At 42.9% G+C, this 22,431-nt stretch overlaps 1 protein-coding gene across 3 annotated transcripts in view; it reads right to left on the minus strand.

The window, feature by feature from the left end:
• GULP1 (GULP PTB domain containing engulfment adaptor 1) overlaps nucleotides 1–22,431 on the minus strand; it is a 360,071-nt gene that overhangs the window by 86,520 nt on the left and 251,120 nt on the right. For all 3 annotated transcript variants that reach the window (XM_030209287.1, XM_030209289.1, XM_030209288.1), the window contains one exon: nucleotides 21,683–21,820. In XM_030209287.1, the coding sequence (XP_030065147.1) occupies nucleotides 21,683–21,820 (138 nt within the window). The remainder of the gene's footprint in view (nucleotides 1–21,682; nucleotides 21,821–22,431) is intronic.

Genomic DNA, 22,431 nt, shown 5'->3' on the forward strand with positions numbered 1-22,431 from the left:
TTTTTGTCTTCTTGTCCCCTGTAATCTTCCACACCCTTCAATCATCTTAGAAGCACCTATTGATAGTTCCTACTTTTTTGCAGAATTGTTCCCATTTCACCAGATTTTCTTATTTCAGTGAATTTGTTGCCTTTGGACCTATACTAGATGCTTTCCTTGCAGAAATTAAAAGTAACCCTTAAAATTCATTATTTCACCAGGCTTTCCCCTTATCTCAACCAAACACTCAACACTTTCTAGTGATCCAGTGACTACCCCTTTATAGGGGGTATATGTCCTTCTGTTTATATCATACTAACATAGTAGATGACGGCAGAAAAAGACCTGCACGGTCCATTCAGTCTGCCCAACAAGATAACTCATATGTGCTACTTTTTGTGTATACCCTACTTTGATTTGTACCTGTGCTCTTCAGGGCACAGACCGTATAAGTCTGCCCAGCACTATCCCCGCCTCCAAACCACCGGCTCTGGCACAGACCGTATAAGTATATAAAGTATAATATAATATAAGTATAATATCAACATCCCTTTGCTATTGTGTCTTAGTATTAACTTGCCCTTTATTCCTTGTTAACCTTATGTGACCGATTGTAACAGGCTTTCTTGTGCTGATTCTCTTTCTTTTACCCTGGAAATTATTTGTAAATTGCTTAGATATTTTTATTATTTGCAATATAGTACATAAAGACAAAATGAAATGTGAAATGCTGTAGAATAAGATAAGAAGTAGTTTGAAAAAGGATGTCACAGACAGACATTAAAAAGGCTGGTTGCAGCTATGCTTTGGCATATACTTGGAAAATAAATTTTTAGGCTCTCTCATGCTGACTTATAGGGAACGTTCCTAGCATAAAACCTTTTTCTGGGCCCTTACTGTTTTCTAACACCACTGCCTCTTTCTAATACTGCTTACAGATGATCAAAGTGATCAAGCATTTTGATCCTGACCATGCATGCCATCAAGTTTACATCTTCTGCCATCAGTGTCTTTATATGTAGATGTTGGCCTCTCTTCTGCTTGCTGGCCTGCTCTGTACTTTTCTTTGTGCCTTAGGTCTTCACTCCACTGTTGCTGAAGCTACTTTATCCCTTACGTGATGCTTTGGGTGATTAAAAAAAATTCTCTAGATGCTTGCACCTAGCAATTTCAATAGTCAGAACATTATTAGGAAACAGAAATTACATGGAACTGTTGAAACCAAAGCAAGCTCTAGAAGGCCAATAAATATGTCTGACAGAACTGCCCTACAACTGGTGAGATCTGAAAATCAGAACCCGCACATCACTGCAAATGATCTGTTGAAATGTTTAGCTGACACTGCAGTAGTTGTCCACAGATCCACAGAACAAGAAAGCTCACATAACAGTGATCTGCAAGGGTGAATGGTCAGAAGGAAACCCTTTCTATGACCTTATCAGATAAGTCATTCTATCAGCATACAAAGGATCCCCATGACAAGTCTCCTGAGTGTTTTGGACTGAAATAAAAATTGAATTGTTAATCATCAACTATACAAGTTACATTTGGAGGACACAGATGAAGCAACCACTGGCACAGGAAATATTGTATGGTTGGAAGAATGAATGGACTTAACTATCAGCATATCCTAGAAGCTAATGTCCCAGTTGTTGAAGAAACTGAAGCTGAAAAGAGATTGGTTCTTTCCCTAAAACAGTGATTTAAACCATACCTCTAAATCAATCATGTAATATCTGCAGGAAAAAAAAGGTAAAAGTTATTAGTCTCTAGACAGCGCGTGGGTGGAGCCAGGAGTTACCAAGATACCAGCAATATTCAATACTAGTATCCAGTTAACTAACTGAATAACTCAAGACAGCAAAAAAAACGACTGTCCTTAGTTATTCAGGTGGTTATCTATATATTGCTGTTATCCAGATACTCACGGCTCTGCCCATTATATTTGGATATTCTGCGCTGATATCTAGATAGATGCATATTGGAGCACAACTTAAAATGCTGAACAAAGAATTTGAATACTAACCTGTAAAATCATAAGGATAGGTAGCTGTATATGAGAATTTTCGATATGACGTCTAAGTCGGACTTTGGACGTTTTGGGCTAAACATCCCAAATTCGATTTGGAAACAGCCATTTTGAAACAGCACAACATCTCTGTGCGTTTATCTTTTTAGTCCATTAAAAAAAAAAGTCCAAGTGAAAAACATACAAAAATCAAGCCACTGTGATGTGGGAGGAGCCAGCATTCTTAGGAGACCGGCCACACAGACAAACCAGGAAAGCAATAGGGCACCCTAGAGGGTACTGTTGTGGACTTCATATAAAAGTTCCCAGTTACACATCTCACCAGTGTTCCCCTATATTGTATGGTGAGCCCTCCAAAGCCCACCGCCCCCAACTGTACACCACTACAACAGCCGTTATGGGTGAAGAGGTCACCTATATGTGGTACAGTAGGTTTCTGGTGAGTGTGGGAGGGCTGGCACATTTAACCACTTGTGTAACAGGTGAGAGTGGGATACGGGCCAGAGTCCTCTCTACAGTGCACTGCACCTACCTCTACGATACTCCAGTGACCTGCTTGCTGCTCTAATAGAACTGACTGTAACATCTGAAGCTGTCATAGAGGCTGGTATGTACTTTTTTATTCACATGTTTGGAAGGTGTGGGGGGGGGGGGCAGTGACCACTGGGGGAGTAAGGGGGGGGGGGATGTCATACCTGGTCATTTACGCACCTTTTTGTGCCTTATTAGTTCTAAAACAGGTCCAGACCTAAAATGTTGAAGTTGTAGCCCTAGATCTTACCAGGTCAAATCAACCTCATCAATATCGCCTGCGTGGCCATCAAAATGCGGAGTCCCCCAAGGCTCACCCCTTTCCCCGATCCTCTTTAACCTCATCATGATCCCTCTGGCCAAATCCCTATCCAAGTCTGGCCTAAATCCCTTAATCTACGCTGATGACATCACAATATTCCTCCCCTTCCAATCCAACCTTACAGAAATCTCAGAGAAAATAATCACTGCCATGAACATCCTAGCTTCCTGGGCCAACGCCTTCAAGATGAAATTGAACAAAGAAAAAACTCAGTGCCTAATCCTTTCATCACAACATTCTACTCTGCTCCCAATCACCCTGAACACCCCCGATGTTACAATCCCAATATCTGACAATCTAAAAATTCTAGGAGTAACATTAGACAAACACCTAACTTTAGAAACTCATGCAAAAGCCACGACGAAGAAGATGTTCAACATGATGTGGATTCTGAAAAGAGTTAAACCATTCCTCCCACAGAAAACTTTCCGCAATCTAGTACAATCCACAGTACTTACCCATACCGACTACTGCAACAGCATCTTCATCGGTTGCAAAGCCCAAATCATGAAAAAAACTCCAAACCACCCAAAACACAGCAGCCAGACTCATTTTTGGCAAATCGCGATTCGAAAGTGCAACACCACTTCGTGAAAAACTTCACTGGCTCCCTATCAAGGAAAGAATAAACTTCAAAACCCACACAATGATCCACAATGGTGAATCTCCAAGCTACATGTCCAATTTGATCGATCTTCCAGCCAGGAACTGGTCCAAATCTTCTCGAACATATCTCAATCTTCATCTTCCCAACTGCAAAGGCCTCAAATACAAAACCTACTACGCATCCAACTTCTCTGTTATAGGCAGCCAACTCTGGAACGCCTTACCTAGACATATCCGAAAAACCAATGAACACCTACCCTTCCGAAAGCTGCTGAAGACTTACCTCTTCAAACAAGCCTACCCAAACGACCCAACTTAATCCTTGAACCTAGACCACACCACTAGTACTACCCACACTCCAATTCTTTCCCCACATCTTTACTATTGTCCCACTCTATATAGCTATCCAGCTTATAATCGAAAGTGATCGCCGGCCATCTTCCGACATAAATCGGGAGATGGCCGGTGATTTCTTAAAAGCGGCGAAATCGGTATAATCAAAAGCGACATTTTTTACAGCATCGCCGCTTTCCCGTCGCTTCGCCGGCAAAAATTAAAGGGGGCGTGTCAGTAGATTAGCGGAGGCGGGACATGGGCGGGCATGGGCGTGGCCGATAATGGGAAAAAAACGGCGTTAAGCAGTATTTCGCCGGCTTTACTTGGTCCTTTTATTTTCACGACCAAGCCTCAAAAAGGTGCTCCAACTGACCAGATGACCACTGGAAGGAATGGGGTATGACCTCCCCATACTCCCCCAGTGGTCACCAATCCCCTTCCAAACTAAAAAAATAAAACTAAAAACGTTTTTTCCAGCCTGTATGCCAGCCTCAAATGCCGTACCCACCTCCATGACAGCAGAATGTGTTGTATCCTCCGACAGCCTTTCCCTGGTTGTGATGTGGCTCTGGGGTGAGTGTGACACCTTTTCTGTTAGGTGCCCTGCAGAGAGTCACATTAGCAATGTATTGTGGTGGGTGTAGGGTACTGGGCTCTACTCCCATGGTGCTTTTCCCCCCTGCTAACTGGGTCAGAGTGTGCCCTGTTTTGTTTCCTGTTGTAGTCCATGCAGTAGTGGCCATTTTTGTAAGCCAGTTTTAGTTCCCTTTCCGTTGTTACCCACGTTAGAGAACGTAGTTCTTACCTTAAATGGTGCTGAAAGAGGGCATTGCACACCATTGTGCCAGCTCTGACCTACTGCTAATCTTAATACCAGGGGACTCTTTGCCAGTGGGGCACAACCTCTGATCTGCAGTTAACTGTGAGTAAACGTGGTTATTTCAAGAAAGGACTTTTTCAGAGAGATTAGTCTTCAGGTGTGAACTGGTGTGCCAAAGTTATACAGCAGCAATACGTCCTAGAGGCTGTATGCAGGTCCCTGGAGCAATTTTAGTGGGTGCAGTACATTTGTGGGTAGTGGGTTTGGGGGGCTCAGCTCCCAAAGTAAGGGAGCTATGCACTTGGTGGGAGCTTTTCTGAAGTCCACCGCAGTGACCCCTAGGGTGGCTGGTTGGTGTCCTGGCATGTCAGGGGGGCCAGTGCACTAAAAATGCTGGCTCCTCCCATGGCCAAATGCTTTGAATTTGGCCAGGGTTTGAGATGGCAGACATAACTTTCCATTATCGCTGAAAAACAAGCCCGGCCATCTCAAACCCGGCGAACTCCACGGCATTTGGCCGGGCTAAACCGTATTATCAAAAAAAAAGATGGCCGGCCATCTTTTTTGATAATACGGTTCTAGCCAGCTGTAGCACTGCCGCCAACATAGATCGCCGGCGATCTATTTGGCCGGCGACGTTCGATTATGCCCCTCCATGTTATCTCTGTGATAAATTGTACCATACTTTTTATTACCTCTGTGATACACTGGAACATACTTTGCACTGTCTCTGTGATACTTTGTAACATACTTCGTATTGTATCTGCAATACTTTGTACCATACTCTGTAAGCCGCACTGAACCTGCTATTGAGCGGAAAAGAGCGGGGTATAAATGCTACAAATAATAATAATAAGACATTTTCATTTTGCTCCATTATAGCTGTAAAATGTCCAAGTGTTAGAACATCCTAAGCCCACCCCCTTGTGATTTGGATGCACTGCAGACAAATTGCATAGATAAACATTTGCAAATTATGTTCCGAAAATACAGATTTGGACTTTTTGGATGTTTTTCTTTTTCAAAATGAGCCCCTATATATCTTTCCAAAATAGGCTGCAAATAGGCACCTTTTTGTCTTCTCATTTCAGGAGACCAATTATAAAATGACCTTATAATGTTTATGAAAGATTAATATCTGCAGTTTTAATAGTGCATCACTGGCTCTTTTTGAGGTGCAGAGTGTATGAGCTACCTTCAGTTCAAAGGTGGCTGAGTCAGCTGTCTGTAATCTAAGTGGCTATTTGAATAACTGCTACAGTTCCATTACTGGCACAATTAAACACAAACCAAAATTATACAATACAAAATGAATATGAAGATGTAATTTGGGGTGGGATTTCTTAGGGTGTTATATGTATTTCAATTAATGGGAGTATAAGATTTTTGTATTGCTTTTATTTATATAGAATGTTTCTGAAAAGGCAGGTTATAAGTGATCAATTAAATTTAATTCTCTAATACAACGCAGTCTATGAGAACAATCTGCATCACCTCACCTCTTTGACAGTGCCTTATCTTCCTTGTTAGGTTGTTTAGATCTTTTTGTGCTCATAGGTTAGCTATGCCTACCCTTCCAAGGTGTGCAGTTAGAATCTACAATATTTTGGTTAGCTTCAGCACTTTGGAATAAGCTATGTCTATTAATTTATGTTGAATTATCTTCTGAAAAGTTTAGAGCAATTTTAAAGACTCATCGTTTTACTTCTACTTTTGGTGCCCAGACTCTGGGACTCACGTAGAACTAATAGAATCTGCATGAATGTTTTACTCTTTTGGTCCTTCTGTATGTGTGAATGAATAGTTTACTTTTCTATTACTGATTTGGAGGTCTATTGTTTTCTTTCTGCCTGGATCTGTTACCAGTTTGGCGATATAGCAAAATGGAATGAATGACAGAGTGCTACCAGCCAACAGACCTGAGTGTTTTTGGTCTGCTGCCAGAGCAGGAAGGTCTGGTTATAGCAAGAGTTATGTATTGGCTGCATATACTTTTTTCCAATCTCTCCTTGGCCCTGATCCAGTGCTCTGGGACTTCTGCCTTGCCTAGATTTTATTTGTACTGTCAACAGAAATTCTGTGATATGTCACAGCTGCTGTTCTTTCCTTCCTCTTAAGGAAGATCTCTCGAGACAACTAACTGAGGCTCCTTAATGTAGACTGACTCCCTGGCCAGAATATCCTTTAAAATATCTTCACACTAAGCTCAAAATTGTCCTCTGAGAATTGCCTACAGATGTGTGAAATAGAGATTCCAGCCATAACTATAAGAGATGTGGAGGGGCATAATCGAACAGGGCACCAAAGTTTTCATGAGGACATCCTCGCAGGACGTCCAGGCGAAGGGGCGGGGAAACCCGTGTTATCAAAACAAGATGGGCGTCCATCTTTCGATAATACGGTCAGGGATGCCCAAATCTCAACATTTAGGTTGACCTTAGAGATGGACGCCCATCTCAAAAACGACCAAATGCAAGCTCTTTGGTCATGGGAGGAGCCAGCATTCATAGTGCACTGGTCCCCCTCACATGCCAGGACACCAACCGGGCACCCTAGGGGGCACTGCAGTGGACTTCAGAAATTGCTCCCAGGTGCATAGCTCCCTTACCTTGTGTGCTGAGCACCCCAAAACCCACTCCCCATAACTGTACAACACTACCATAAGCCCTTACAGGTGAAGGGGGGGGGCACCTACACGTGGGTACAGTGGATTTCTGGTGGGTTTTGAATGGCTTACAATTACCACCACAAGTGTAACAGGTGGGGGGGATGGGCCTGGGTCCGCCTGCTTGAAGTGCACTGCACCCACTAAAACTGCTTCAGGGACCTGCATACTGCTGTCAGGGACCTGAGTATGACATTTGAGGCTGGCACAAAAGATTTTTATAGATTTTTTTTGAGGGTGGGAAGGGGTTAATGGCCACTTGGGGAGTAAGGGGAGGTTATACCTGATTCCCTCTGGTAGTCATCTGGTCAGTTTGGGCACCTTTTTGAGGTTTGGTCGCAAGACAAAATGGACCAAGTAAAGTCGGCCAAGTGCTCGTCAGGGAAGCCCATCTTTTCCATTATCGTCCAAGGACGCCCATGCGTTAAGCACGCCCCAGTCCCGCCTTCGCTATGCTTCAGACATGCTCCCGGGAACTTTGGTCATCCCCGCGACGGAAAGCAGTTGAGGACGCCCAAAATCAGCTTTCAATTATGCCGATTTGGGTGACCCTGGGAGAAGGACGCCCATCTCCCGATTTGTGTCGAAAGATGGGCGCCCTTCTCTTTCGAAAATAAGCCTGATAGTCATCCAGGTAGTCAGTGGCACAGCTTTTATATGGGTAATTTTATAAAGTGTTTTATATGGTTTATTGGGCTTTAGTGAATTGCCTTTGCTTGGGAAGATAACAATGTGATGTACATTAAAGTAAAAATAAGGTAGAGAGAAATGAATGCTGTTTCATTACAGGACAGGAAAGAAGGAGGAAGAATAATAGCAGGAGATGAGTCAGTCATAAGTATGAAAGATTGCAGACTATTGGATCCCCTGAAGGTCATTTCCCCTAGCTGAATTGCGAAGGTTTTTTCAAATAGGTGACTCTTTAACAGAACTTTAAATTTGGGATAGGAGTGTTTGAGATGAATAGCAGAGGGGAGGAAGTTCCAAAATGATGCAGTGATCCAGAAAAAGGCTTGATGCCTGGTAGTCTCGTACTGAGCCTCATTTTAGGTAGTATGCGAAGTCAATTGCATTGAGGGAGTGAAGAGCTCTAGTTGGGGTATAGGGGATAATTAAGGACAGATATGAGGGAATACCCAAGAACTTTGTGGGTAAGGACTACAAGTTTGTATTAAATGCAGTAGGTCAGTGTTTCACAAGTTAAGTCCTGGAGTACCCCTTGCCAGTCAGGTTTTCAGGATATCCACAATAAATATGCAAGAACTTGATTTGCATACACTGCCTCCATTATATGCAAATCTCTTTCATGCATATTCATTGTGGATATCCTGAAAACCTGACTGGCAAGGGGTACTCAACGACTGGACTTAGGAAACACTGCAGTAGGTGAAGGTGGAGCCAGTGCTGTTGGATGAGTAGAGGAGTTATGTGGTCGAATCGAGTAGCATGTGCACAGATATGAATAGAAGTATTTCAAATTATTTGAAGATAGCGGGTAGAGTGTTGAGGGAGACCTGAGTAAGGAGAAATTACATCTTACCTGATAATTTTCTTTCCATTAATCCTTACCACTATTCCAGAACCAGTGGGATAGTTGTGTCCATCTACCAGCAAGTGGAGATAGAGAACTGAAAACTGAGCTAAGACATATCTCTCTTGGCATCCAACCCAGCTCCTCAGTATTTACATAGACAAGCAATAAGGATAAACTCTGAATAAACACAACAATCTTATAAGAAAACTTGCTAACCTAACATTAACCAGACGAGCAAACTGGTGTGGGACCTCTCACCTCTGGACAAATTGTAGAGAACAAGAGATATACAAGAAGCACCATGCAAGGTGACAGTCGTTATTTGACCCATTACTTCACACTAAATTAACATCTCAGAAACCTCAGGTAGGCCTACAGAATAGTGGGAATGACTAATGGAAAGAAAATTATCAGGTAAGACCTACATTTCCCCTTCCATTATGTAGCTTCCCATTATTCCAAAACCTGTGGGATGTTCAGAAGCAATCCCTAGAGTGGGTGGGATCCTGGTGCTGCCACCCTGAGGACCAAAGCCCCCAAACTAGTTTCTGAGTGTGCCACAATGTCCACCCTGTACTGCTTAGCAAATGTATGCAGCAACAATCACGTCACCGCCTTGCAAATATCCACTGGAAACAGTAAGGTAGTCTCCACCCAGAATGTCGCTGTATGCATCGTAGAATGAGCCCACAAGGCCTGAAGAGCCTGCTTCCCCACAAGCAGGTAAGCTAACACAATAGTCTCATTAAGCCTTCTAGCAAGTGTAGCCTTGGAAGCCATGAGGCCAAGCCTCTGCTTACCAAAAAGTACAGTCTGTCTGATTTGCAAAACTCATTCGTGACTTCCAGATATCTAATGAGGACTTTACGCACATCACGAAGCTTCAAGGAAGAAGACCGAGGCTCTTTGTCCTCTCTGCAAAAGGATGGAAGCTTCACAGATTGGTTGAGATGAAATGCTGCTACCACTTTCAGAAGGAAGAAAGAAACCATGCACAGGAATACCCCCCTCCCCCCCAACCCACCTTTCAAAGAGGCCTTCTGGAGTAGCTCAAAAGGAGGCTTCTGAAGAGCTCGAAGGACTTAAGGTTCCACTCTCTACATGGGTACAAAAGGGAGGCCTAACGCGACCTGCTACCAGCAAGAATCAAATGATATCTGGGTGAGCCGCAAGAGATGTCTTCTGTAGTCGGTCCCTGAAACAGGTCAAAGCCTCAACCTGAACTTTTAGAGAACCCAATGCCAATCCTTTCTGAAGACCTGCCTGGAGAAATGCTAGGATGTGCATGATCTGAGCTGAGAAGGGAGAAATCCATGCTCAGAACAGCCACCCTCAAACTTCCTCCACACCCTCACATACACCATGGATGTAGAGTGTTTCTGAGCCTGAAGCAAGGTAGAAATGACTGAATCAGAATAACCTTTTCATCTCAAACAAGCCTTTCAATAGCCAGCTGTAAGACCAAATGGGCACAGATCATCCATGAGCTCCAGACCTTACTTCAATTGGCTGGGTACCTGTTGAAGAAGGATCCCTATCCTGCAGTTGAATGGGGTCTGCATACCATGGCCTCCTCAGCCAATCCAGGGCTATGAGAATTATTCAACCCTGGTGCAATGTGATTCTTTTCAACACAGAGACTACTATGGGCAAAGTAGGGAAGACATACAGAAGATGTGTCTCCAGCCAGGGCTGCAGTAGAGCATGATCCCCATCGAGCCTGGTTCTTTCCAATGGCTGAAGAACATGCGCACTTTGGCATTCCTTTTTCATTGTCATCACGTCCAGAAGCTGAGAACCCTATCAGTATCAGTTGAAGACCCTGGCTAGATAGTTCCTATTCTCCCGGGTCCAAGGAGTGCCTGCTGAGAAAGTTCACCTCCACATTCAAGGACCCAGCAATGTGAGCATCTCCGCCTAACTTATGAGGGAGATGCCTATCCTGCCATCATACAGCTGTGGGTCCTGCCTTGCTTGTTGATATAAGCCACTGCCATCGCATTGTCACAGAAAACTCAGACTGGGGCCCCTGCCAGAAAGGGAGCGAAGTCACATAAGGCATTCCACACTGCCCTGAGCTCCAAGCGATATATCGACAACTGTTCCATCCAGGTGCCCTGTTCGAGATGGAACTTGTAAGGAGCTCCCCAACTCAACTTGCAGGCACCCGTTGTCACCACCTCCCATTATGTTATCAGAAAGAGAGCTGCAACGGTCAAATTACTGGTCGACAACCATCACTGCATACTCCATCTCGCAACCAGTTTCCAAGGAAGATGAAGGTCATACATCTGTGACACTTCAGGCCAGCGGCTGAAAAGAAATTCCTGTAACGGCTGTCTATGAGCCCTTGCCATGGCACCACTCATCGCTACTGTCATTGACCCAAGAACCTGGACGTAGTCCCAAACCCTAGGCCTGCCTTGACTAAGGAGAAGATTAATCTGTTGATCCAGCTTCGGCATCCTGCATTCCATGAGGAAGATCCTCTCCATTGCTGGGTTGAATAGAACATTCAGATACTCAAGCATCTCCGATGGAATTAGTCTGTTCTTCCTAAAATTGATCACCCAACAAAATGACTGCAGAAGACAGACAACTTTGTCCATCGCCACCATGTTGTCCAAATATTACAATGCACAAATGAGCCAGTCAATGAGATACAGGTAAACTCTGATTTACTGGTGCTGAAGGAAGGCTGCCACCAGCAGCAAAACCTTGGTAAACATTATTGGTGCTGTGGCGAGACCAAAGGGCAAAGCCCTCACCTGGAAGTGATGGCCCAGCACCGCAAAAACATAGAAAGCTCGGATGCAGCGGCCTTATGGATATATGCAAGTATGCCTCCTTGAGATCGAGAGCAGACAGAAATTCTCCTGCTTGAATTGAGGCTATGACTGCTCTTAGTGTTTTCATGCGAAAGCAGGACACTCGGAGGCAGCAATTTAGATCTTCAAGATCTAAAACCGGACAAAAGATGCTTTCTTTTCTTTGGGACAATGAAGTAGATGGAGTATCTGCTTTGTCCCTATTTGGTCAGAGCATCTGGAACGATGGCCCAGGGCACCAGCAAGGAATCTATGGTGGCCTGAATCTCAACCACCTTGGTTCCTTTTCAACAAGGAGACTTCAAGAAGAGAGGAGCAACCAGGCAGGAAAACTGCAACTAGTACCCTTTCTGTAAGAATATCCAGAACCCACTGATCTGAAGTGATTTTGGCCCACACCACCTGAAACTCCTGAGGATGTTCTCCCACTGGAGGAAGAGAAGAGTGGACTAACCAAGCATCACTGCGAAGCTAGGAAGGACATTGAACGCTCTGGTTTAGAAGAGGACTTCCTGTCCACATGAAAGGAATATTGGCGTGCCTGAAAGTGGGACTTCTGACCATACTGTTGACAACCAGGCCGGTACAATCTGCTGTCTTGAAACTGACATTGAGAGCCCCCTGAAGATGGAAGACTAGAGGCTTTTGGCTTACACTTCAGGAACTGCTGTGGCTTAATTTCCCCCAGTTCATTTACCAAGTTACTGATATCATCTCCAAATAGCCACTTGCCCCAAAAGGGCAGTTTAACTAGACATGAATTTGATGCTGTATTCGCTGCTCAATGCTTCAACCAGAGGTGCCGACGTGCCTTGACAGCCAAAGACACACTGTGGGCCATAAACCATAACATATCAAATAGCATCCGCAAAGTAGGCCAATCCTGCTTCCAGCTGGGCATTATGGCACTTGTTTTCTGTTGCAGATTGCTGTTGCCACTTCAGGAATGCCCTAGCCATGAACAAGATGCTAAGAACGCGTTGTTGGATAACTGAGTGGCATCCTCATCTGTTTCAAGGAATACATGATATCATTCAGGTTTGTTTCTTCTGCGATGTCAGTTGCATCAATAACTTGAACACAAATGGCATAAATGTCAATCTGATGAGTTGCACCAGAAATGTAGAGCTCAAAGTAATTTTTATTATAAAGAGATTTTAAAGAGCAAACAGGAATACATAAAGAAGAAATTATATGAAGTAGGGAAAACCCTCACCATCTTTTCAAAATTGTTTCAAATTTAACATCTTCATCCTACCCTGGTCTTGGACTTTGATCGATTATCTTCACACATACCCAAATTGACTATTAATGCAGATCTTCGCCAATGTCAGTACCACATCCTGCATAGAGCATATTTGACCAAAGCCCAAATCTTTAAGATGGGAGGGGTAGCAAAGCCCCTTTGCTCAAAATGTGGGCGACAGACAGGCTCGTTTTTCCACTCTCTCTGGGAATGCCCAAGAATCCAGGCCTTCTGGATTTCTTTGTTTAAATATCTGGCTGCTCTGTTAAAGATACGGCTACCGTTTTCCCAACGTGGAGTACTCTTAGACAAATATGACCTATTTGCATTACAAAGCAAAGGGGCAGAACAATTAGTTCGTAAGCCTTGCATACTGGGCAAATGTATTATTTGTATACTTGGAAGAGTGACTCCCCCCAAGAGTATTGGCAGTGGAAGAATAAACTCTATGAACTACTGTTGCTGGAGTGCCGAATGGTGGGGTCTTTCCCTCGGAGGCGATGACAATTTCTTGCGACTTGGGGGCTGTTCATACAGGCTCTGTCCCCGAGGGCTTGTAGCTTTGTATTAAACTAATTTTGAGAGAGCTGACTTTTTTTTTCTTGAGATAGAGTTGGGCTCAGCATTTTTATTTTGGGGAAGGGTGGGAGGGGTGGTTTTAGGGGAACAATTCTGTCTAGCTCCTCGAAGTTTTCTAACTGAAATATACATCTCACTTCAGTACAGCTTTATTTATACTGATGTCATTTATCTTAAGCAAAGCTTTTAGTGACAGATGACTTACCGTATATACATTAGTAGACCTTTAAAAAAAACACTGCAGGAACTGAGTGCATTCCAACCTGGAGGTTTCAATTTCTATCTCTACATTCTATTCTAAAGTGAGCCTTATCATATGTCATCAGCATGTAACAATTAAATTCCATTCTTTTCATCAAATACTACCAAAGACAATTGGAAACTTTGCTTCAAAAAATAGACAATCCAGCTCCTCTTTATTCTGTTGATATGGAGGACCATCAACTGATGGATAAGAATATCATGGTTCTAGTATCAAAGGCAGTGAAAGATCACATAACACAACCAAAGATTTAACCCTTCTGTTATGGCTTCTTCACAGACCAAAAATGACTGTCACCAATGAACTCTCAGCACTAAAGCCCACACAAAAGGCGAATTGATAGGGGTCTTCAAAATTTTCTTCCTCTAAAAAATTTCTCAGTTAGAGACCTAGTGCATATTCAACCTACCCATATAAGATGCATTGGAAATCTGCCTCTAACTTGCTGCTACTGAAGAATTTTGTTGTTATTACTTTTTGATTTGAGAATCCATTAAGACTGATGCTGAATGATAACGCTCAAATGATAAAGGGGATGGAACTTCTCTCATATAGGAATGGCTGAAGAGGTTAGGACACTTCAGCTTGGAAAGTTGACAAATGAGGGGGATATGACTGAGGTTTACAAAATCCTAAATGGTGTAAAATAGGTCAAAGTGAACAGATTATTACCTTTCAAAAAGTACACAGACTAGGAGACATTCAGGGGCCCTTTTATAAAGTGGGGGTAAGCCCAACACAGGCTTACTGCATGCTAATTTGAAGCTACCGCCAGCCTGATGTGGGTGCCGATGGTAGTTCTAGCCCAGTGCATGCCATTTCCCATGCTGGGGAAAATAGGGTTCTAATATTTAGTGCGACACTAACCCAGTGGTAATTGGGCAACACCATGCACTACCCAGTTACCACCGGATTAGCACATGAGGTCTTACCACCACCTCAATGGGTGGCGGTAAGTGCCCCCCCTCACATGGCCATGCAATAAGAACAATCTTACTGCATGACCATGGCTATTTTCAACGTTTTTAACTCGCGGTAAAAAAAAGGCCACAGCGCAGGGCAAAAAACAACTCTCTCTGCTAGCATAGGGCTCTTTTTACCACAGCTTCGTAAATGGACCCCTCAATGAATTTACATGGAAATACTTTTAAAACAAATAGGAGGAAAATTTTTTTCACTCAATGAATAGTTAGAACATAGAAACATAAGCGTTGCCATACTGGGATGATCAAAGTTCTATCAAACCCAGTATCCTATTTCCAAATTGGCCAATCCAGGTCACAAATACTTGGCAAGATCCCAGAACAGTAAACCAGATTTTGTGCTGCTTATCCTAGAAATAAGTATAGGATTTTCCTAAATAGGCAATTCACATCTACCCATTCCACTCCATTCAGTATTTTATAGACCTCTATCGTATCTCCTCTCAGCCATCTATTCTTCAAGCTGAAGAGCCCTAGCCACTTTAGCCTTTCCTCATAGGGAAGTTGTCCCATCCCTTTTACCATTTTTGCCTTTCTTCCCTGTACCTTTTCTAATTCCGCTATATCAGCATTGCACACACTATTCAAGGTGCGGTCACAGCATGAAGAAATGCAAAGACATTGTAACATTCACACTTTTTTCCCATTTCTTTCCTAATTTATTTATTTATTTATTGCATTTGTATCCCACATTATCCCACCTCTTTGCAGGCTAAATGTGGCTTACAATCAATCATGGATAGTGGAAATGAGAGGAGAATTGACATTTGGTGTTACAGATGTAGTTTGGGTAACATGGTAATGGAAAACAAGAAAATAACATGACATAAGGCATTCTTTACATTACTAGATATGTGTGGGGATTTCACAAGTTTTGGTTTTTGTGGTATATCTTGTCGAAGAGATGTGTCTTCAGTTGTTTGCGGAAGTTGGTCAGTTCATAGGTCGCTTTTAGGTTCCATGGCAGTGCATTCCAGAATTGCGTGCTCATATAGGAAAAGGTTGATGCGTGCATTAGTTTATTTTAGGCCTTTGCAGTTAGGGAAATGAAGATTAAGGAATGTGTGAGACGATCTTTTAGCGTTCCTGGGTGGTAGGTCAATCAGGTCCGCCATGTAGGCTGGGGCCTCGCCGTGGATGATTTTGTGCACTAGAGTGCATACCTTGAACGTGATGCGTTGAGTGGTAACCAGTTTAGCTTCTCTCATAGGGGTTTGCGCTTTTGCATTTTGGTTTTCCAAATATGAGTCTGGCTGCTGTGTTCTGGGCTGTCTGGAGTTTTTTGAGTATTTGCTCTTTGCAGCTGGCGTACAGTGAGTTGCAGTAGTCTAAGTGACTGAGTACTAGTGATTGTACCAAATTCCGGAAAACGGCTCTAGGGAAGTATGGTTTTATTCTTTTTAATTTCCACATTGAGTGGAACATCTTTTTGGTTGTGATTTTCGCGTGATTCTCTAGTGTCAGGTGTCGGTCAATGGTGACTTCTAGGATTTTCAGGGTTTCTGAAATTGGTAGATTTAGTTTTGGGGTGTTGATGGTGGTAAATTTGCTCATATTATGCTGAGAGGTGAGTACTAGGCATTGGATTTTTTCTGCATTGAGTTTTAATTGAAAGACGTCTGCCCATGAGTGCATGATCTGTAGACTTTGGTTGATTTCATTGGAAATTTCTTTTAGGTCCTGTTTGAATGGGATGTAGATCGTTACATCATCAGCGTAAATATATGGGTTGAGGTTTTGTTTTGATAATAGTTTGGCCAAGGGTATCACCATTAGGTTGAATATTGTCGGTGAGAGGGGGGATCCCTGTGGAACTCCACATTCAGGTGTCCATGTGGCTGATGTTGTTGAATTTGATGTCACTTGATATGAGCGTTTAGTTAGGAATCCTTTAAACCAGCTGAGAACATTGCCTCCGATGCCGAAGTATTTAAGGATGTGTAGTAGGATTCTATGATCAACCATGTCGAAGGCACTTGACATGTCGAATTGTAGGAGTAATATATTCTTACCAGTTGCAATCGTTTGTTTGAATTTATTCATGAGGGTAATTAGTACTGTTTCAGTGCTGTGATTAGAGCGGAATCCCGACTGGGACTCATGTAGTATTGAGAACTTGTTTAGATAATAATTCCTAACATTCTATTTGCTTTCTTAGAACACTGAGCAGAGGGGGGGTTCAACCTATCATCAACGATGACACCTAGATACCTTTCCTGGACGATGATTCCTAATATGGAACCTTGCATTACTTAGCTATAATTTGGGCTCCTTTTTTCCCCACATGCATCACTTTGCACTTGCTCACATCAGACGTCATCTGCCATTGGGATTCCTAGAGGGGCATAATCGAACGCCCATCTCCATGGGCGCCTATCTCCGAGGACGGGTACGCAAAGGGGCGGGTCACACCGTATTTTCGAAAAAGATGGGCGTCCATCTTTTGTTTCGATAATATGGTTTGTGCCGGGCAAATGCATCACATTTGGGCGGATTAGAGCTGGGTGGTATCGGTTTTCAGAGATAATGGAAACCGAAGGCACCCAGCTCAAAAACGAACAAATCCAAGGCATTTGGTCATGGGAGGGGCCAGGATTCGTAGTGCACTGGTCCCCCTCACATGCCAGGACACCAACCGGGCACCCTAGGGGGCACTTGTAACAATTAAAAAAAATTAAAATACCTCCCAAGTCCATAGCTCTCTTACCTTTGGTGCTGAGCCCCCCAAATCCCCCCAAACCCACTGCCCACAACTCTACACCATTACCATAGCACTTATGGCTGAAGGGGGGCACCTAGATGTGGGTTCAGTGGGTTTTGGGGGCGGTTTGGAGCCCTCCCATTTACCACCACAAGTGTAACAGGTAGGGGGGGATGGGCTTGGGTCCACCTGGCTGAAGTCCACTGCACCCACTAACAACTGCTCCAGGGACCTGCATACTGCTGTGATGGAGCTGGGTATGACATTTGAGGCTGACATAGAGGCTGGGAAAAAATGTTAAAGTTCTTTTTTTTTTGGTGGGAGGGGGTTAGTGACCACTGGGGGAGTCAGTGGAGGTCATCCCCGATTCCCTCCGGTAGTCATCTGGGCAGTTGGGGCACTTTTGGGGGACTTGTTCGTGAAAAAAAAGGGTCCAAAAACAGTGACCCAAATTCACGCTCCTGGCACCCTTCTTTTTTCCATTATCGGCCGAGCGTGCCCATCTCTCCTCGCCCGATAAACACGCCCCAGTCCCGTCTTCACCACGCCTCCGACACGCTCCCATCAACTTTGTCCGTTCCCGCGACAGACTGCAGTTGGAGGCGCCCAAAATTGGCTTTCGATTATACCGATTTGTGCGCCCATGAGAGAAAGGCGCCCATCTCCTGATTTGGGTCGAAATATGGGCATCTTTCTCTTTCGAAAATAAGTGGCTAGTCTCCCAGTCTTGTAAGGTCTTCTTGCAATTTTTAACGATCCTCTTGTGATTTAACAACTTTGAATAGCTTTCTGTCATCAGAAAATTTTATTACCTCACTAGTTATTTCCATCTCTAGATCATTTAAAAATATATTAAAAAGGAGTGGTCTCAGCACAGACCTCTGGGGATCCCCACATCTACTCTTCTCCATTGAAAATATTGACAATTTAACCCTACTCTCTGTTTTCTATCTTTTAACCAGTTCTTAATCCACAATGGGACATTACCTCCTATCTCATGACTTTCTAATTTCCTTAGGAGTTTTTCGTGATGTACTTTGTCAAATACCTTTTAAAATCCAGACACACAATAACGATTGCCTCACCTTTACCCAAATGTTTATTCACCCCTTCAAAGAAATGTAGGGGATTGGTAAGGCAACATTTCCCTTGACTAAATCCATGTTGTCTTTGTCTCATTAATCCATGTTTATGTATATGCTTTGTAAAATTGTTCTTTATAATAGTCTCTACCACTTTGCCTGGCACTGCCAGAGAATGTGGTAACAGCAGTTAGTTTATATGGGTTTAAAAAAGGTTTGGAGAAGTTCCTTGAGGAAAAGTCCATAGTCTGCTATTGAGGTAGGCATAGGGGAAGCCACTGCATGGAATATTGCTACTATTTGGGTTTCTGCAAGGTATTTGTGACCTGGATTGGCCACTGTTAGAAGCTGGATACAAGGCTAAATGGACCATTGGCTGACACAGTATACTAGTTATTCTTATGTTCTTAAATATGTAAATTACTTGAGCTATATTGTATATGTACAGTGGGGGAAATAAGTATTTGATCCCTTGCTGATTTTGTAAGTTTGCCCACTGACAAAGACATGAGCAGCCCATAATTGAAGGGTAGGTTATTGGTAACAGTGAGAGATAGCACATCACAAATTAAATCCGGAAAATCACATTGTGGAAAGTATATGAATTTATTTGCATTCTGCAGAGGGAAATAAGTATTTGATCCCCCACCAACCAGTAAGAGATCTGGCCCCTACAGACCAGGTAGATGCTCCAAATCAACTCGTTACCTGCATGACAGACAGCTGTCGGCAATGGTCACCTGTATGAAAGACACCTGTCCACAGACTCAGTGAATCAGTCAGACTCTAACCTCTACAAAATGGCCAAGAGCAAGGAGCTGTCTAAGGATGTCAGGGACAAGATCATACACCTGCACAAGGCTGGAATGGGCTACAAAACCATCAGTAAGACGCTGGGCGAGAAGGAGACAACTGTTGGTGCCATAGTAAGAAAATGGAAGAAGTACAAAATGACTGTCAATCGACAAAGATCTGGGGCTCCACGCAAAATCTCACCTCGTGGGGTATCCTTGATCATGAGGAAGGTTAGAAATCAGCCTACAACTACAAGGGGGGAACTTGTCAATGATCTCAAGGCAGCTGGGACCACTGTCACCACGAAAACCATTGGTAACACATTACGACATAACGGATTGCAATCCTGCAGTGCCCGCAAGGTCCCCCTGCTCCGGAAGGCACATGTGACGGCCCGTCTGAAGTTTGCCAGTGAACACCTGGATGATGCCGAGAGTGATTGGGAGAAGGTGCTGTGGTCAGATGAGACAAAAATTGAGCTCTTTGGCATGAACTCAACTCGCCGTGTTTGGAGGAAGAGAAATGCTGCCTATGACCCAAAGAACACCGTCCCCACTGTCAAGCATGGAGGTGGAAATGTTATGTTTTGGGGGTGTTTCTCTGCTAAGGGCACAGGACTACTTCACCGCATCAATGGGAGAATGGATGGGGCCATGTACCGTACAATTCTGAGTGACAACCTCCTTCCCTCCGCCAGGGCCTTAAAAATGGGTCGTGGCTGGGTCTTCCAGCACGACAATGACCCAAAACATACAGCCAAGGCAACAAAGGAGTGGCTCAGGAAGAAGCACATTAGGGTCATGGAGTGGCCTAGCCAGTCACCAGACCTTAATCCCATTGAAAACTTATGGAGGGAGCTGAAGCTGCGAGTTGCCAAGCGACAGCCCAGAACTCTTAATGATTTAGAGATGATCTGCAAAGAGGAGTGGACCAAAATTCCTCCTGACATGTGTGCAAACCTCATCATCAACTACAGAAGACGTCTGACCGCTGTGCTTGCCAACAAGGGTTTTGCCACCAAGTATTAGGTCTTGTTTGCCAGAGGGATCAAATACTTATTTCCCTCTGCAGAATGCAAATAAATTCATATACTTTCCACAATGTGATTTTCCGGATTTAATTTGTGATGTGCTATCTCTCACTGTTACCAATAACCTACCCTTCAATTATGGGCTGCTCATGTCTTTGTCAGTGGGCAAACTTACAAAATCAGCAAGGGATCAAATACTTATTTCCCCCACTGTATATATGTATATACATATACAATATATACAATATATATACTAGAGACATTCATACTCCTTTGAATAAGTTATAGATCTTCCCCTTGACTTTCTGAACGCATCTTATCCATCCAAGCTTTAGTACATAAAACAAAGATTGGTTTGCTCTCCTGCTGGGTCAAGACAAAGGTATCTGTTGACCAACTCCCCAAAGGTTAACAAAATATTTGGACTTTCCGTCATCTTTCAGGCCAGTCAATTTTATATCAATCTAGGCTCAACACCTTAATTCTTTCACAAATTTGCAAGCAACTTTTTTTCTGAAGGCAGAAAAATAACCAGGATCACATTTCCAACTTAGAACATCCTAGGTATACCCTGGGCCTTCTTGACCATTCCAACATTTGCAGTCCATCATCTTCTTTGGTTTTCTTTGGGTCAAAATGCTGTTCACAAACCTCTCGGACAATGTTCAGGATAGCACCCCCCCCCCCCAGCACCTACCCTCTCTACCCTCTTTTTAAACCCCACCACTAAACCTCTGGGGTCTAGGTGTTCAGGTAGAATTATTTTGAGCATTTAGTCAACAGAGCAGGAATGAATCTCTTTGGCTTGATGATGGTTTATTATCACTCATGGCACCTTGATAATAGTTTATTACTACTCATGGCATCTCTTTTTATTAAAGCTAAAGTTCGTCCTGTCTCTACTCTGAAATATATATAGAAATAGGTTTGTCACCTGAACTCTTTGTAAGAAGCATGTATACAACAAGCAAATATACATACGAAATTTTGGTAAGGAGACTATTCTATACAAAATACTTTGAAGACTCCTTACAAATTGGCAAGACCTCTTTTGTGCAATATAAGTAAACAGACATTGAAAAAAATATGCAGATTCCCCCCCCCCCCCCCCCAAAGTGAGAGGGTAATGGAGCATTACAATTTTCAGCCAAAATACTTAGGTACAAGACTTACATGTAAATAAGTATGGACATGAAAACAGCATCTTGATGTATTTTCCATATCTTGAACTCATTAGTAAAACTTAACATCTGCAAACTTCCTCCTATCTAAAATTCTTACAATAAGCCAAATACAAGCCAATCCCTTTTCACGTAATGAACAAGAAACACCCCATAACATATGGTATACTTACACACTTTTCGCTGTCAAACACGTAGCACAAGTGTTTATTTGACTCTGCATCCTTGCATATAAAAGTAAATATTCTCTTGTCAGTTTTATCATCAGCACAAAATGATATCCTATGCAGCTGGCAGTTGTGTAGGACTTCCTATAAACAAAAAGGAGAAAGGAAAATACATTTATTAACTGTGACACACTTGTGCAACGAGAAATTTCTTGTAATGAAATTTTTATAAAGATTTTTTTTTCCTAGAAAAAGAAACTGTATCAAAAAGAAACTGCAGAATATATGAGAAGACAGAGAATTGCTAAATTGGAATAAAATAAACATAATGACTAGAAGTAGATCAGATCATGAAAGTCATATAGTCCTGACAGACAGCAAGACTCAGATCTTATCCCTGCTCTATCATAACCCATCATATGTCTCTGGGTCAAAGCAGCTCAAAGAGTAATGTCAATAAGGAAAATAAGCTTTACATTTCTGAGGAAAGGAATACTGAAAAAACATTTTTTCATGTGAGGGAAAATATAATAGTTATCTAAAATTATAAATAGTCAGTCTATATGTTGGCTGACTGGCCGAAAGGTAGATTTATATACAGGTGGCAGGGGAAATATAGCCTAAAAGATCATAGCATGACTAAAGATGTCCTCCTCTGGCTTACATTTCCCTTGATAACTTGCTGCAGTAATAAATCAGAAAAAAATCAAACAGGGAAAGGGGTCATTCATATGCAACTGTAGAAAGGAAAAATT

This window comes from Microcaecilia unicolor, chromosome 7 (genome assembly GCF_901765095.1).
Source record: "Microcaecilia unicolor chromosome 7, aMicUni1.1, whole genome shotgun sequence".
In the NCBI taxonomy this organism is placed as follows: domain Eukaryota; kingdom Metazoa; phylum Chordata; class Amphibia; order Gymnophiona; family Siphonopidae; genus Microcaecilia; species Microcaecilia unicolor.